This window comes from Enoplosus armatus, chromosome 5 (genome assembly GCF_043641665.1).
Source record: "Enoplosus armatus isolate fEnoArm2 chromosome 5, fEnoArm2.hap1, whole genome shotgun sequence".
NCBI classification, from domain to species: domain Eukaryota; kingdom Metazoa; phylum Chordata; class Actinopteri; order Centrarchiformes; family Enoplosidae; genus Enoplosus; species Enoplosus armatus.
In genome coordinates, this window is record NC_092184.1 from 1,155,667 (window position 1) to 1,173,869 (window position 18,203).

The 18,203-nt window shown below is 46.8% G+C and overlaps 1 protein-coding gene across 1 annotated transcript in view; it reads right to left on the reverse strand.

Moving 5' to 3' along the window:
* fat3a (FAT atypical cadherin 3a) overlaps positions 1-18,203 on the reverse strand; it is a 134,566-nt gene that overhangs the window by 33,597 nt on the left and 82,766 nt on the right. Inside the window, exons 5-11 of the mRNA XM_070905520.1 lie at positions 16,852-17,166; positions 15,651-15,861; positions 14,058-14,126; positions 9,749-9,888; positions 4,410-4,685; positions 2,894-3,104; positions 25-2,753 (exon numbers count right to left, since the gene is read on the reverse strand). Coding sequence (XP_070761621.1) covers positions 25-2,753; positions 2,894-3,104; positions 4,410-4,685; positions 9,749-9,888; positions 14,058-14,126; positions 15,651-15,861; positions 16,852-17,166 — 3,951 coding nt within the window. The remainder of the gene's footprint in view (positions 1-24; positions 2,754-2,893; positions 3,105-4,409; positions 4,686-9,748; positions 9,889-14,057; positions 14,127-15,650; positions 15,862-16,851; positions 17,167-18,203) is intronic.

Here is an 18,203-nt window from a genome sequence, read left to right on the forward strand (position 1 = left end):
TAAATGAATTTCAATAGCACCTACCTGTATAACTTTGGTTCCCACAGCAGAATTCTCTCTTAACTCTGCCTCATACGTATTCTGTCCAAACACTGGACTATACAGGTTGGCTCCCAACACCTTAACGTGAACTTGTGCAGTGCTGGTGAACACCCCATCAGACACTGAAACATTGAGGCTGTAGGCAGGATCCATTCTTTGCTTACGATGGCTCGACAATGTGATGATTCCTGTCTTTTTGTCCATCACAAAGTTCATTCTTTCATTTCCTGACAAAATGCTGTACTCCAACTTGTCAAAATCCGAGCTGTCTGCATCTGAGGCCTGGACACAGGTTACAAAGTGACCCCTAGGCGCTAACTCATTCACATATGCCTCATAGAGCAGCTGGTTGAACACTGGAGGGTTGTCGTTCATGTCATTAACTACAACTATGACTGATACTTCACTACTCAGTGGTGGGAAGCCGTTATCAGTGGCCCTGACAATGAAGTCATACTTGTGGACTACTTCATGGTCTAGCATACGTGCTGTCAGGATTAATCCACTGCTACTGTCAATGTGAAAGTAGTCTGTGCTGTTAAGCGCATCTGAGAAGATCTGGTAGCGTACAACATTGTTCTTCTCCGAGTCTTTGTCAGTGGCAATAACTTGAAGTGCTGGAGTTCCAATCATTGTTGTTTCAGACAAAACTACCCTGTAGGACATTTTCTGGAAGATAGGCGGGTTATCATTTACATCCTGGACTACCACATCTACATCGACTTCAGCACAGGCACCAGTCAGATAGTCTGTGGCTCTGATGGTCAGGTGGTAAGATGATGCTGCTTCATAGTCCAAAGAGTGGATGACACTTATGACTCCAGTATCAAAACCAATGTCAAACTGAAGAGACGGGTCTCCATCAACAATAGTGTAGATAATGTTTTGACCTTCAGGACTAGTGGCATTGATGCCGAGGATCGGTGTGTGCACAGCCACATCCTCATTCACAGAAACAGAATAAAATGATTTGTCAAAGACAGGCATGGCTTTGTTGACAACAGTGATGGGGAACTCTATAGTAGATGAGAGAGGTGGATAACCACCATCTCTGGCATATATAACCATCTGGTATTCCACATTGGACAAGTCAGACTCAAAAGCCCTCTTGAGGCTGAGACTACCTGTCTGCCGGTTGATCTCAAAGTGACCATGGTCATCCTTGAGGTAGTAAGACACCTCTCCATTGATCCCTTTGTCACCATCTACCGCCATGACCCTGAAAATTGGTGATCCTGGCTCAGCTTCTACTTGAACTGCTGCATAATAAGGAAGTCCAACAAACACAGGGGCATTATCATTTATGTCCTCAACTTGGACTCTAACCATAACCCTGGCCACGTGCAGACGGTCGTGCTCTCTTCTTGCCTCGACAACCAGCTCATAGAACTCTTGCTCTTCACGATCAAAGGGTAAACCTGTGGTTTGGATCACGCCAGAAGTTGGACGTATTATGAAGCGCGTACCGGCATTCAACAAGGTGTACTTCAATGGTTCATTGAGACGGTTTCCCACAGCATTGACCACAGCAACTTTGGTGATATTTGATACATTCTCTTGAATAGATGAAGAGTAAAGACTATGGGTGAAGCTGAGACCAGAGTCCAGAGCTTCTCGAACGAGAATGGTCACCAAAGCCGTGCTGGAGAATTTCCCATCTGAAACTTTGACACTGAAGCGGAAGCGTTCTTTGGAGAAGTTGTTGTGTTTGACTATGATGACTCCACTGGAAGGTTTGATGGCAAAGTGCTCCAGTACTCCATCAGTCAGAGAGTAGGTGAGTTCTGTAGAGACGTCTTTGTCAGGGTCTATGGCTGAAACCTGCAGAGCTTCTACTCCCACATAGGTGGGAAGTAGCAGGACTGTTTCATAGGCATTCTGGGTGAAGCGAGGTGGTGAATCATTTGTGTCAATCACTTGTATTGTGACCTCAGTTGGACTGTCTGCTGTCAACTGTGGCCTGCCATTGTCCCTCACATGGACATGGAATTGGAAGGTGGCGAATGTCTCATGGTCTAGGTTAGCGATGGTCCTGATGGAGCCAGTTCCTGAGTCAACTGTGAAGAACATTTTTGCAGTATCCTCAACAATCTGGTAGACTAACAGAGCATTCTGGTTGCGGTCAGCATCAGTGGCCTTGATTACCAGAGGTGAGTCATCTGAGTTCAAGACCACACTGTTGACTGGTGCTGCCTCGCTGATACTGCCACGATAGTGAAGTTGCTGGAAAACTGGTGGATTATCATTCTCATCCACTACCTGGATTAACAGAGTAGCATTGGACGCCATGCCAGCCATGTTGGTAGCCTGGACTATCAGGGAGTAAGAAGCTGTAGTCTCATAGTCTAGAGGCTTTTGAGTAGTAATCACTCCACTGTACTGATTTATCTGAAAAACCCGATGGGTGTTACCCTGCTTGATGTCATAAGTGAGGGTGGACTGACTGACTGCACTAACTGTGGTGACAGAGGTCCCAATCACTGCGTTCTCTGTGATCTCAGCCTGGTATTCCGGCTGAGGGAACTTCGGGCCGGCATTGTCAGAGAGGGTGACAGCAATACGAACTATAGTTGTGGTGGACAGCGGAGGGGAGCCATTGTCACTAACTCTGACAGTGAGAACATAATGGCCTATGCTGGACAAGTCCAGGTCCCGTGCAACAGCGATGATACCCAAAACTGGTTCAATATGGAATGCATTTCCAGTGTTTCCTGTTGGAAGAAAAACAAAAAAAAAAAAACAATGATGAAAAAATGTTATCAATGCAGTGGTTAGTTTGAGGGAAATTATTTACAGGGTATAAAACATTTCAATATAGAAGTGTAAGAATTTAGTTGTGAGAGGTGCCTACCTGCTTCAATGGAGTATTGCAGCTCTGCGTTCTCGCCTTTGTCTTTGTCCAGGGCAGTGACCTGGACCACAGCCGATCCCACTGCTGCTGACTCATAGACTGAGCCTTCATACAGAGCACTGGTGAAGATGGGTACATGGTCATTTATATCTTCCACTTCTATTAGCACCCGTGCCAGGTTCTTTCTGTATGGGAACTCTTGGTCCTTCACCTATGGACAACACAAACAAAAAAGTCCTTCATGGTCACTATGAACTCAATAAACTGTGTTAATCATGTAACTGAAAAATCTCAAATGTGTCAATGTGACACTTTGTCCAAAGTATAACAAACACCAGAACAAAATGTAATGCAATGTATCATCAGACCAGAGCTCTCACCAAATTTCACATTTTTAAGAATAACACTTTACTGTTGGATACGCAAATCAGTACGTGCTCTCTGGCTCTCCTGCTGCTCTACATATGAGACACAGGAATACAAGAGTCAGAGATGATTTACTCCTGAAAAAAATGTCTACTTTCAAAGGGCTCCTCTGGTTCTGACCGCTCAAGTTCAACAACAACCAATAACCAAAAAGGGCACAGGTCAAATACCTGCGGTCGTTATACTCTTCATGATCATGAATCCCTGCACTTTTCAGGTGTTTGTCAAATGAAACTAATCACAATACTGATGTATTATCACAGTGTAGGCTATCAGGTCCAATCAGGAGTGCTTTGGCGCTTTAGACCTGGTCAAGTATGGCGTCTAATTGGTTGGAAAACGGATTCAAATTTAAGCGTTTAAAAACTATAACTAGGGTTAAAATGTGAAAAGTTAAAAAGGTAACTATATATACTGCACAATATATCATGTAAAATAATAATAGTCATCAAGCAGTAAGGGTTACAGGGTGTTCACTTTGGTGCGCAACTTTCTTCGGTTCAGTACTGTTGACTGTTTCAAGTGCAAATATTTTCCCTGCTTTGGCATTTCTCAGGACACACAATCAATCAAGCCTGCACACGATTAAAACATTTGCGACATATTCGGATGCATCTATATTAAAATGCAGTTAAATAGTTGAGAGTATGCAGGTTCTGGAGGAGTCTTTTGTGATAATGATGAAACAATATAAGAATATAATAAACGACGTGTAAATGAAATGTTATCTTCCGTGTTTCTTCTGTTTTCCCTGCTTTGCTGAAAACATGTCAAAACCCGAACTGTGAGCCTGAGGAGGAACATATTGAGCCATGGATGTTTCGTATCATTATACCCCTATTCTGTAGTATAACAACTAATTATAGCTTCCAGCTATAATTGGCTGTTGCTCTTACCAGTCTGGAAACCATCGGCAGGAAAAATGACCAAGGGGAGTGAATGACCTCAAGATAAGACTATAATTCCATTAACACAACAATGCAGGCGAGACTGGACCCCCTCAGTGGAAACTAAGGTATTCAAAGAGTCACAGCTGTTAGCACAAGATCCTAAATATAAGCCACTGGCAGAGACAGTGACATAGACTTACAATGACAGTGAGGATGTGCTGGGCACAGGCTTCGTGGTCCAGCCTCTGAGCAGAGTAGATGGTGCCCAGAGTGGGGTGGATGCGAAATAGATGCATGCTGTTGGGGTCTATGGAGCTCTGCAGAGAGTAAGTCAGCCGGTGATGCTCATCGCGGTCCAACGCCAGTACTTGGACCACCTCGGTGTCAGGCGGCGTGTCTTCAGAAATAGTGACATCGTACGTCGGTTGGGAGAAGATGGGAGCGTTGTCGTTGTTGTCCATGACAGTGATGTGAACCTGGAACAATGACAAAGAGACAGGGAGGGGAGGGATGAAAGACGGCGTTTAATCAATCAGTCAGTTTACTGGGAGTTGCTGCAATCAGCGCATTCACTTGCAAAGTCAATTTCTATGGTGCTTTCATGTAGAGGTCAACTCGATGAACCTCGACGCATACATTCGCGGTATCAAGAAATACAAGAAGAAGCCTCGACAACGCCGCTCATATCACCGTACTGTACCATCTTTTGGGTCATTGGAATAATGCAACAGAGAGCATGAACGAGTGTCACTGTGCAGACTGCAGAGAAGTCACGCAGCATGTTTGTGGCTGGTGCGTGTCATGACTCATGGAAAGTTCCTGAGCCACGGAGAGGACTGGTGATGAATCCCAGCATGAGTCAGGAAAAAAAAAAGAGAGGCAGAGACAGGCAGGTGGGGAGTCAAGGCGGGAGAGATAGAAAGGCAGGAAATGAAATAACTACTCCATTCTAAACATGTGAGGGAACTGGGCTGTAGAGAAAAGAGAAAATAGATACAAAGAGAGTAAATGATGATTGTGTGACTGCACAAGTGCAGCCGTTGATCTCTGAAATACATTAAACATGGAGTGAGGTTTCACCTGCCGCATTGGGTTGTAATGGAAACATTTATCAGCAGGGAATAAAAAGGCTTCGCATCAATAACATAGACTAAAATATTACTTGGCCAGGTGCTGAGATTTCTCACTCCCCACCCTGATGAATCACTGAGCTTGGCGGCGTACCTGCTTATCGTGACCGTGTCTTGTTAGTGTTGCCGTCTGTCTGCCCGCAGTAGAATTTCGGGGGGCAAGGGTGGCAGGACGCCGACCCCGGTTCAGGTAAGGGGCCAGGGGCTGGAAGCCAGGGGCAGCAGGATACCAGCTGCTACTACAGTGAGGAGCTAAGCAGCGGGATTCACCCATTGATATCTCTGCCGCAACACGAGACACGCGTTCTTTCATTCACTTTGTGATGGAGAGGTGACGGTGGGCTATGACGTAATAGAACCGCAGTTACATCCAGGCAACAGAGTAAAATTTGACTGTTGACCTTAGTAAGAAAACTCTTTCTCTGTATTTGACACACCCTTGCCATGAATGGTTATCGCGCCTTTCTGCAGGTTTCTTCCTCCATGGGTTCCTTCAGCAGATTTCCATATTAGTCTTTGATCTGGTGTGATTTATGTCACAGGCTTACGCTACCCACAGTCCTTCTTTTATGCATGAACCAAAAACCCTCTGCTCAAAAAAAAAAAAAAAAAAGCACAGGAAATCTGACGAAGGTCTCACAAAGTGCTGACGACTATGTTTGTTTGCTTTAAGGAAAAAGGAAGCGCGCTTATCTGAATGGCGTGTGTGATGACGATGATGATGATGAAGAAAAAAAAATATTTGAAACAAAAGTGCTGACAGTTCTGGGTTTTAGAACTTTTGTAACCGGGAGCAGCGGACAGCTGTACTCCTGGGTCTGAGACCAGTATTCTTGGGTAAATTGGCAGGACTACCCCTACGGGCAGCAGCAGCAGCATTTGACAGTTTTTGCAACTTCAATCTGACTTTACCCCGTGATCGGTCAGGTGCACAGGGCTGTGAAAGTAGGCAGGGCTTGAACTTCTCTCTCTTGACCTCTCTTTTGTCCTTCTTCACGTGGCTACTTCTTCTTTGTGAATAGCCACGCGCAACACCGCGAATGCCTTTGAGGAGAGGCTGTCTGAAACCGTGCGCCGTTACCTGCATTTTGTTCAATTCGCTGCGTTGACACTATAAAGACACAGAAAGACGGTTCTTGGAGAGAGATCAGGGAGGCTATAATGGCAAGCTTTTTTGCGCTGCCTTCGAGTGTGGCCATTTGGAACAAGCAGGGACACTTTGGCCTTCAGACGTGGTTGGACAGCAACATTGTATGACTTCATTCATATGACCTAATACAGAAAACTTAAAGGCACTGATGTACTCCAAAACAAGAGGACAGCAGGGACAGTGGACACACAAACACACAGTTCTGTTTACATGACATCGGGTGCATAGGCGGGCGTGTTCACATATCCATTCGGCGCGCAGTCAGCAGTGTAGTCCCCGCCCAAATTTTGGGCAGCACACAGGCGTCTCGCAAGATGTCTGGGTGAACCCCCTCAGACACAGGCAGATGACAAAATGTACGTCAGGCAGACCCCTGCAGCTATGTGGATGCAGAATTTGAGCTTTGCGCATCGTATAACCTGCAGGCCTTTTTGGTGTGGGACCAACAGAAATACAGGTGGAAAGTCCCGAGCCCTTAGAGAAACCCAGGACATTCTTTGTGAGGTGACAGTAATGAACCAGTGAGCCACTGTGCTGACTACACCCCTGCCAAAACATACAAACTGAACTCTGTAAAGATCACAAAGTCCAAAATAGCAGCAGGAGCAGGAGCAGGACCTAGTGGGGGACGAAAGTGACAACGTGCGCTGTACACACTTCCAGGCGGAAAAAAAAGAGCCTGAGATTTGTACTGATCCCTATCCAGAGACAACATAAAGAGAAGTGGAGGGAAACGGAGACAGGAGTTGAGTGCTGCCAGGCGAAGAGTCTAAATTTAAACCCTGCTGCAGCAGTCGGCCTTCTGTTGCTCAACTGTGGAGACATTCCCTGGCGGCATTACGCCATGCTGACTCTCCATCTGGGAGCCTTCCTCCCATCTTACAGGTGTGTGTGTGTGTGTGTGTGTGTGTGTGTCTGTATCTGTACGTGTGTGTAAATAGGGAGTATGTGTGTGAAAAACCAATATGTGAAGAAAGTGTATCAGACAGCATGAAAGGCTGAAGCAACCTGAGAAACCAGGCGAAGTCCCGTCTTTGCCCTGACACTGTGTCACCGAGGTGTGGAGTCAACTTTGGGGTTATCTTGGCTACACACCATGGCATCGACAATGACAACAGAGCTACATTAACTCTCTCTCTCTGACACAGTGGCTATGAACATTATGGGCTTTATTGGATTGTTCTTGTTTATTACAACTTGGGTCTTAGCCAAAGTAATTTGGAAGGGGAAAAAGGTGAATGGTAAACACCCATCACAGTTTACAGACCCGCTTCCGGCTTTGACCCACTGCGCTTACGTTGTTATGCAGACACAGTCGTCCTGTTGAATGAGGGATTATTAGCAACATCTTCGGAGCGCTATCTCCCGATGAAGTGGTTCAGATTATCTGGATCAACTGTAGGCTTGTTTCCAGCCCGTCTGATCATCTGACTCAACCCGCCCGACGCCGTTTTATCAATGCCACCATGTTCCCAGGTCTCAGCAAGTACAAGGTTCAACCCTATCATAATCAAACTCAAATTGTCAGTTTGAATGAGGTTGAAATGAAGTTTGGCGCACTTTCAGTTGACCGAGTCTGTTGGGGGAGCTCTGACTGAGAAGCCTAAGGAGGTCAAAAGGTAGAAGGTTTGCTCGAAGTTGAGATATTATATCCTTGAAATATTTCAAGGATTGCGAATGTCAAGCTCTTACAAATACTGTGGCGGCACAGCTGCAGGAACATGACAACTCTGGCGATGACGGGAGCCAAACCATTTGCCATTACAGCCTCAAAACCAGCAGGGAAGCCGTGACACCCCGTATATTTTCCGAGTGTAGAACTTTTCGGCTGTGAAACAAACTGTATCCAGATGCTTTGACGACAGCAATGTGGACCTTAAGCCTGCTTAGTGTTGTTGATGATATGCCACGGGGTAGAAGTTGAGGGAAGTTGAACGAAACTAGGGGACCAGGGAGAGGTGGGGTCAAATGAAACAATGAAAATAAATCAATAAATCAACAATGCAAATCAAAAGGCTCCAGCAACTGAGAGAGATCCCAGCTTGTGGCTTTCATCAGGGCCATCATACAATTTTCACAAAACAAATATGGCCTACTTCAACCATCTTCGTGCCGCACGTGCGGCAGTAAGCTACTTCTTCGCAGGCATGAAGACTTGGGCGATTGATCTTGGGCTGATCCTTGGCGGGACTGAATATTTGTTGTCTTTTGACATAATTCCATTCACGATTTGTGACTTGTTGTTATTTTCCCCTACTTCTTTTCGAACACGGGGGGGGGGGGGGGGGGGGGGGGCGATTCCTAAAATTCCCCCACGTGGAGCCCACATGGCCTTTCTTCTCACAGGGTCGTGTATGCAATATCAACAGAGAGAGAGAGATCTCATAGTAGTGTTAGAAAGTTAGCCTACTGTCATTCAACATGTAATGTCTGCTAAATGTTTAGCATGGAGCCTATGCTACATTGTAATGCCACTCAAGAGCGCTGTGTGTTCAGATGTTAGCATGGAGCATGGATGGACTTGCGTGACGGTATGTTTCATTTAAAGGATCAAAGGATTAATGTTCACAATAGAAATGATGGAAATAAGAACCAAAATGGAATAAACCAGAATTGTATTTAATGATGATGATGGATGGTTGGATATTTCTAAAAGTAGAATACACAGTTAATATCCCTGCACAGCACATGGAGCTCGGGGTTGTAACTGCAGTGGTTGTCTGCGTTCTTAATACTCCTATAATCTATAATATAACGTAAACTCTAATCTTTAAATCACAAATTCAGAAAATCGCCACATTTCACGTGTGTTCAGGCTCTTGGCCGTCTCATCTCTGAAGGTAATCCTTGTGATTCGGTGAGTTAGCGGAACACGGCCTCTTCCCAGCTCAGGCGGTGCACGATGCTTGCGTCTCATGTCTACTGAGGGACCTCAGCTCATTCTCCGTTGGGAGGAATCCCTGTCATCCAGTCATGTTTGCAGACAGTGTTATTGAATGAGGGGACTCCAGACGCAAGCGGGGCTGGATACAATTGGGCTAATATGTCTTTTAGTTATCCTATTGCTCAAATAACAACTTATTATGCTTAATGCTTTTTTTTTTCTTCACATTCCTACCCAGGAGGAAAGAGAACAGTTCCACATAGAGATGTAAAGTAATTAAATTAGCATTTTAAGTTGCTGCAAAAACTGTTCTGAGGTACAACTGAACATCGCCAAAACAATGAAAGGCTGCTGAATAGAAAGGGTGTGCCGTACCTGTGAGTGCGCAGTGTTGGTGCCGTCTGTGACCTGCACCGTCAGGTTGTAGAAGGAGCGCTGCTCAGCATCCAGAGGCTTGGCGATGGTGATGGTGCCCGCAGCCTTCTCTACATCGAACACACTGTCGCTGTTCCCACCTGCTCCGAGGGAGGAAGGTCAGACAGGAGGAGGGAGGGAGGTCAATTGTAACAGACACACTCTGAAAACACACCAGTTATGATGAATATGTGAACACACACACACACACACACACACACACACAAACCAGACACTTTCATTCATGCACCAATGGTTTCCAGTCATGGCAGGCAACCATGTGCTGAAACGTCCTGACATGTTGTGCCATGAAGAGTAGATATACTGAACAGCACATGACTGGGGACCACTGCTGTACACACACACACACACACACACACACTCTTCATTGCTTTGCCTTGGAGTGTGTGGCTGCGTAGAAGAGGGAGGGATTGCTGCTGACAGGGTTAAGGCCCCCAACCCACTGCATGCCCGCACGCCAGATCCACACACTCCTGCAAAGCCACCAGTTGAAAGCACAACATCACAGCAACACAATGAAGCACAAGCACTGGCCATGCAAGCAGCACCAACAACACAAACCCTCCGTGTGTGTGTGTGTGTGTGTGTGTGTGTGTGTGTGTGTGTTCCTATGCACTGTGCTCATGGTAAATGGATTTGAAACATATGGCAGGTTTCAACATATCTTTGTGTTCGTGTATGTATGTTTGACCGGGTGGCACCCATTACAGCATGTGCACCCTTAAAGGCCTAAAGATCCTCCCAGCCCAGCGGGGATATTTCGTAGGGAAAACCAGACCAACCGACCAATCCTGCTGGATGTGATTTCTCCACTCGAAACAACGTAAAATGACTCCAAATGAAATGGAGGAGAGGGAGTCAACAGCCTCTCAGTTCTCTATGGTAGAACTTTAACGAACTACGAACATGTTACTTCATTTGTAAAACACTTGCAAAGCCATAATTCGAAAAATTCTATGATACAATAAAATATTTTACAAACGCATCCTTGCTCAAACGCCTTACAAACAGCCCATTCGTTACGACGTAGTGCCCTTAGCGGTCAAGACGGCACCTGAGTGGCATCCATGTGTGGGAGCTCTGTTGAGACGTATTGAGTTATCTGGTATGTGAAGTACAGGGATCCATCTTGGTTTTTTTTTAGGACAAGAGATACTTTCTCCCACCACAGGAACAGCACTACGGAGGAAGAGGCGGAGCGGCGATGGCCGCCGCGCAAAACATCAGGCATTCATCCCACCACCCGCAGCGATTTAAAGGCTTCATTTAGTCTGGGCTGGACTGGGTGTCCTGTGTGTGTGTGTGTGTGTGTGTTATAAACACAGGCGGTCTGCTGTCTACAGGCCCTGAGTGGATGTGGATGTTTAGTGTTTGTCTGCGATGAGTCTGTGTGTGTGTGGGGAGCAGACTCAACGGGATTCCTCGGTGGCTTCTCTGTCTAATAAATCCATGACCTCTGCCCACCACCTCTCAGCACCCAAAGCTTACTGTGTGTGTGTGTGTGTGTGTGTGTGTGTGTGTGTGTTCCCAGCAACATGTGCCTTTATTTCCACTGGTTGTCGAGCCCATTTGAGGACGCCCACAGCCCAGCTTCCTCCCAGTTCGGTGACATTTTCCCCCATTTAGACCTACACAAGCACATTGTCTTGCTGTTGTAATACTGTGATGAATGAGATCAGCATTCACAGTAAGGTTTGGGGTGCAATGACGTGTTATTGGATCTCAATACTGTATTCATCACCAGTGCAACTAATCTCCTTTCCTGTGGTCTGTGGCAAATAGGTCTAATAGATCTGTAGAGACTGTATCAAGACTTTATTTAGTCCAACAAGCTAAAGGTAATCCTATAAAAAAAAAAAGGCCCATCTGATGGACATCGACCTGTTTAGCTCTTTAAAACGACGCCTAAGAAATGACAATCACAGCTTTCATCCAGTACAGAACCGAACCTGCTGCTCCAAGGAAGAAGCTCCCGTCCGACACACTGGGACTGCTTGGCCCTTAGCTGATCGGAAAGAAGCAGGGCCTCTTGAGCTGACCCGGACTGGAGGACAGCCCTTGTGAGCACAACGGTATTCAAACTGACGCACAGAGGAGCGCATGTGGCAGTGAGGATTGAGGGTCGGAGCTTGAGCTTGCAGCGCGTGCCGTAACGCGGGGCTGTGCTGCGTGCACCACCGAAATATTAACGACCGAACGATGACAGAAAAAGATGCCGAACCGTACTGGGACGGCCATGTCTGCCACCCGTCCTAATCATCCTCATTTAGGACATACGGAAGAAGAGGGTTTGGCAGGGAATCCTACTGAGGCCGGAAAAAGCCTCCCATCTGCCGACGCCAAATTACAGAGAGAGAAAATCCAAACACTCCCCACAAAAAAGAACAAAAAAACAACTCCTCTGCGCCGTTCTAAAATGGGTTTCAACTGCCTGTCTGACGCTGAGCTTACACTAATTGGCTCAACCGGACAGTCGTCTCATCACGGAACACGGGCGACGGTCTCGCCTCGTCCTGCTGCCCGACAGGAAGCGACAGGAAGCAGGGAGACGGAGCCAAAAGAATGCGCGGCGCGATCGCTAGAGTTCACCTCTGGACCTCACGCCGCCGTCACGTCATCCGCACAGATGATGATCGGCGGGTGAGTCGCTGAGGTGACGATATATATATCGTCTGTGCTCTTCCAGCCTTGCTTGCCCGGCCAATTAGAAGCAAGTAATCTCTGTGTCCTGTGATAACAGACGCTGCAAATACCAAGATGTGAAGCAAGGGTGTGCTTTATCACACAAAAACAAAAATAAAAAAAAATACATTTGTACCCATTTATACAACTTGTACAATTTCAATTTTTTGGGTGTCAAAACAGCAGATAGTGTGACATGTCACACCCAGCTGATGTAGAACGAACACTGACTGGACGCTACAACGTTAATGAAAGCGTCCCATACGGTTTCCATGGCTATATAAAGATTAAATGAGCTGTGTATCTTAGCTGGCGAGTGTGTGTATATATGAACTTCAGACCAGACTGATAACCGCTGTCTGTCTCTCTGTCTCCCTGTCTGTCTGTGTGTGTGTGTGTGTGTGTGTGTGTGTGTGTCTGGTTCAGCCTGCTGGGTGGAGCCCAAGCGGCTTCAGCTATAAATGGAGCCCTGCTGTGTTTAGTTTAAAGCATGTGGTGTGTGCATGTGTGCGTTCCGCAAATTTTCAATCTGGCCTGTGTGTATGTTCCTGTGTGTGTGGATGAGTGGCATGTTTAAGAAGTATTTTCTGTGTGTTGCACCTCCTCTAATGCTGCTGAATGACGCTTCCTCTGACCTGAAGGGCACCGCCAGCTTCTAATTTTTTTTTTTTAAGCATTTTTGAGGTCCATCACTTATCAGTTCCACATTTATACACATGTAACAAACCCCCCCCTACCCCGAGAAGTTTTATGCACTCCGAGTCCAAGTGTTCTTTTCCTCTGATGGCTCAGGTGCTTTGGATTAAACACGTGGGACACCTCAGGATCGAGTGCTGCTGATGTCTCGAGTCTAGTGTGAACTTTTTCATTTCTTCAACCTGCAACATAACCCCCCCCCCCCCCCCCCCCCCCCCCCAACAATCTGCTTCCATTTCCATTTTGCTGGGTGCTGGTTGCTGTGGGACGGCCTTTGTGTGCTGGTTGCAGGGTGTCTGGTGCTCCTGCTGCATGCATGTAGGGTGCCGGAGGCTGAGTTGTGCTTCTTCAGCCCCAAACCTGCTGCCCAGCAGTCATTAGTTTAGCTAATGGCTCGGCAGATAGTGGGAGGTTTGTGTGCATTAGTTAATTCCAGGAGGAATGTGTGTACAGGTGCTGCTAACAGCAGGTCATTAGACAGAGCTGTCACAGAGGTAACCCGGGGGGTTGTTGCCATGGGAGCAGGTAAAAAGGTTGTGATACCTTTTTACCAAACCCTCATCCCTTCAATTAACCTTGGCTGCAATGTAGTCCATTAATGTGAAACACACACACACACACACACACACACACACACACACAAACACACACGTCCACTCAGGCTGAGCTCCTGTGCGTTTATTCCTCTCGGGCCAACCACCTCCAACCACCCAATCACAAGAATGTGTCAACAGCACTGATGATAAGCACAGGGGCGGACAAACGAGAAAAAAAAAAAAAGACGAGGAAAAGGAAAAGCAAAGGAAAAAGAAAGGGAAGGGAGTGGGGAGGAAACGGCGAAGCGTGGTAGTGGAAGTTGGGAGTGAGATACCTTCTGAGGAACAGTTCCTGCCGCAAGCGCTCTGCAGAATATAGAACATCTCACGGAAAGACCTGGGACCTTCCAGGCATGAAGCATTGAGGAGAAACAGGAGAGAGAAGGTGAGACAGGGAGGACGGACAAGGGCCGAGGGAGGAGGTGATGAGACAGGAGGGGGACGGAGACAGGACAGAGGCGGCAGCTGCTTCTGATGAGCTGAGCCCATCAAATGAGTCTGAAAAAGAGCTTTCGGTTTAGTGCTGCCACGGCGACACGCGGGCTCTACCTACGCTGAGGCTGACACGTGTGACAATAAACATTGTACTGACGTAATTCCGTATAATTCTTCCGAGCTTTTCCTCAAAACTGCCCTCTGATATCAAATCCTTCGGTTGTCACACCTATTCATGCATATAAACGTGTTCCTCAAAACTCCTACAATTGCATTTCGGCAGATATGCATGTGTAGGCGTCACGTTATTTTTACGCGTGTCAAACATTTAACGCGTCACTTATCAGTGCGATTGTTTTCATTCATTATTCCTACGTACAAATACGAAGAAAAAAAAGCAAAGAAATGGCTGTGATTCCGGAGGAAAGGGTGAATGAAGAAGTGAGAGAGAGTGTCCACAGAGAGAGAGAGAGAGAGAGAGAGAGCCAGAAGGTATCTCCAGCTGGATACTGCTAGGTGACAACAAAAGGAAAAGATGGATTGTGGGAACTGCAGTCCTTCCCGGTCGCTGTTGTCCGTCTAGTTCGGGGCTGACCGGGGGGGGGGGGGGGGGCCCACACAGCGCGTGCAATCACGGCGCTGGCTGGGGGGAGCTGTCAGCGTAAACATATAGCGTCGCCTGGCATTAAAAACTAATGGAATTAGAATCAAAAGTACTGATTAATAGAATTATTAAATCACTTTCACCGCACCAGAATCGTCACCACACATAATGCGTTAAAAACTGAGCTTAGCGCTCTGGGCATGACATAATCTGGTTAAGCCTTTCAAGTGGGTGAAAGTGAACTTTGACAGATCAAAGGGATTTAAGTGTGCCACGTTGGGCATTCCCCACTTATAGGGGAATGTCACACTGGCTTTAAAATCCGTCAGCATGTTCTTTATTGAGAGTGAGCCAGTGCCTCCTCTAAGCAGAGACATTATTATGAAAGGAACTAAAGTCATGACTAATACTTCATAATATAATTACGTAAATAACACTAAATCTCTTAAAGGGAAAGTCCCTTTGGAAAAAAAAAAAAAAGAAGAGTCTCAGGATGACAAACACGATGACGCTTGTGTTTGATCCTGAATTCGTTCCATACTGGCTCGCTGTAGACTTCCATTGCTTTACCTCCTACAGGGCATACAGACCTGACAGCTGGAGAAGCCGTCGCCATGGTGACTGGGATGGGCAGAGCATAACAGATCATGCAGCGAGGCCACAGTACCTGAGCCGCATCTCATATTACACCGACGCACGCCAACACCGTCAGCCCAACACACACCATGCACAGAGCCGGGGCACACCACACAAAGCCCCCCCACCACCCCACCCCCACCCCGCGCGCTGGCTGACAGAGGACCATCCTCACCCACAGGGGGATTTTTACCTGTAATGTCAAACCACAATGGGGCGGAGCTCTGCTGCAGGGACACCACACCCACAATCTCTGCCACCTTGTCGTTCTCCATGACGGTGAAGTTGTAGACTGGCTCGTCGAAGAGCAGCGGGAGAGCCGAAGGTGGAGGTCGGCGGATCCACTCGATGTGCAGGCGAGCCGTGGAGGACTTCTGAGGCCGGCCGTTGTCTGTCGCTTTGATCTGAAGAGAGGGGAGCCGAAGTTAGAGGGCGAAGAAGGAAAAAGGCCTCGCACGAAAAGTCAGCCACGCAGAAATGGCATACAGTAAAATACAGAACAAAGATGGATGATATTTTTGAGTACTGAAATTCCTGTTGGGCGACCCCAAACTAGAATGTCGCTGTCGTGGGATTAAGTAAAAGCACCTGACTATGTCGAATGCGATTGTTGTCTATCTGCAATATCTGCATATGACAGTATGGTTAGGGAAAGAGTGGGGTTGCAGTTAATGAACAGTGACATTCATTGTTAAAGTGTATGATGGGACTCAAACTCGTAGGATACCGGGCTGAAAATGCAAAGACGCATCTGTTAAATTGAAAATGTTTGACCAGAATATTTGCGTGATACTATGATATTTTGCACCCCGCCCCTAGTTCCTCCCACTCTCTCTGTGCAATGTGCGAACAAGTGCAAAACTGAAATAATGCCGGTCTTGAAAACAGATTGGGACAGTCTTTTTAAGGTAGTGCCTCAAGATCAGGTGATAAATCTTGACATTGTGCTTTTCAGTTAAATCACCGCAAGGCGGCTGACGCACGGTAAGCCTGCAGCTTTCAGTTCCCCCCCGGAGTTCTGGGTCCCCAGGGCAGTTGCTCGCTTTGCCCAGTTGGTAATCCAACCTCGGGTTGCAGCAGGATTAAGTAAAAGACCTGCCACACAAAATGCTAAATGTAAAACCATTCAAATGTGAATTTAAATAGTTCTAAATCAATCGAAAAAACCCGCACGGAGTCACCAAGCTTTTCGAAATCCTCTGCCAACAGGCAAACGGAAGACATCCTCCTGTCCTTGGCAGTCCTCGTGGCATCAGGCAGGTTTTGAGCCATTTTCAATGACAAGTTTAAGACTCAACACAACAGCCATCCATGACTTTGCCTTAACAGAATTCAACGAAACAAGTCAGAAAACTCGTCAGCAGACATAATAATCAAATCAAAGGTTCACGCACGGTCAGGATGTCGTAGCTCCCCGCGGTGAAGGCCTTGCGTGAAGATACAACTGCAGTCTTGGGGTCGATGAAGAACTTCCCGTCCTCGTTGCCGTCCACGATGCTGTAGGAGAGGTCGCTGTTGGGCCCGTCATCGCGGTCGTAGGCAAACACCCGATAGATGGGCTCGCCCTTCTTCCTCCGCTCCCTCTCTGGAAGTTTGACCTGGTAGACCTTCTCAGGAAATGTGGGCTTGTTGTCGTTTTCATCCAGCACCTGAACCATCACCCACACTGTGCTCTGCCTGGGACTAGGGCCACCATCTGACACCAACACCTGCAGCGGCAGAACAGAGCGAGAGAGTCAATACAAACACATACACACAAAATGTGCTCAAATTCTGGATCCTATTACAGACGGGATTCATGGAGGAGTGTCCCTTGGAGGACTCGAGGGCTGGATTGAACAGCCATCCCCAAATTAGGCACTCTAACCACACAGAGAACTAAATAATGGGGCATTCAGGCGCTCCTCTTTAACTTACGTAAGTGCAACGTGGCAAATGATCTTGACTTTTGTCAAGTCCTACGCGGTGGCATGATATTTCCTGACTTTGTGAGTTGATGATGGACTACTTGAAAGCAAGTTTGGCAGAAGCACTACTCACGGTGGGCCTTCATGGGGCCAAAGGATGATGGGTAAGCTTTTCACCCCACCTTAAAGTGTGCCCATTCGGGACAGCTTCGGGACTTTCACACAAACCAGTTGGTTCAACAGCCCTGTAGCTCTCTTGCTCTCCTAAATTCCGGAAGATGACTTTTTTTTTTTTCCTGTGTTGATTCTGTTTGCTGCCATTCAGTCAGTCTATGAATGATGTGATGAAGAGGGAAATCATTTGTCTTTCTGTGTTTTGACAGCCGCTTTATTAAGCTTCTGTAATGATAAAGAAGGTGATCACTGGCGGAGGCGGAGCTCGCCAACGTGAGCCGCGAAGCAGGCTTTACTCGATTGTCCCACATTTATATTCATTTAGCGCGGAGTTCAAGCGCTTTTCAGCTTTTCACAGATTTACGACGCGGCAGCAGTTCATTTCCCCGGCACTCGTGACTGGCTTCGTTTAAGAATACCATCTGTCATTTGTGAAAATGACTGTGAAGAAAGAATTATCCCTAAACCGGCAGGCTAGCTGACAAAAGTAGGTGGAGAGAACATAATGATGGGAAATAAGAGACAGGAGGAGGAAAAAAGTAGGATAAATACATGTAGATATGTATTTATCTGCATGTGCATGTGTGTGTGTGCTGCGGTGTTTGCCTACCTTTGAAGTATTCAATGAAATTTAAAGGAAAAAAAAAAACGTTACGCCCTTCACC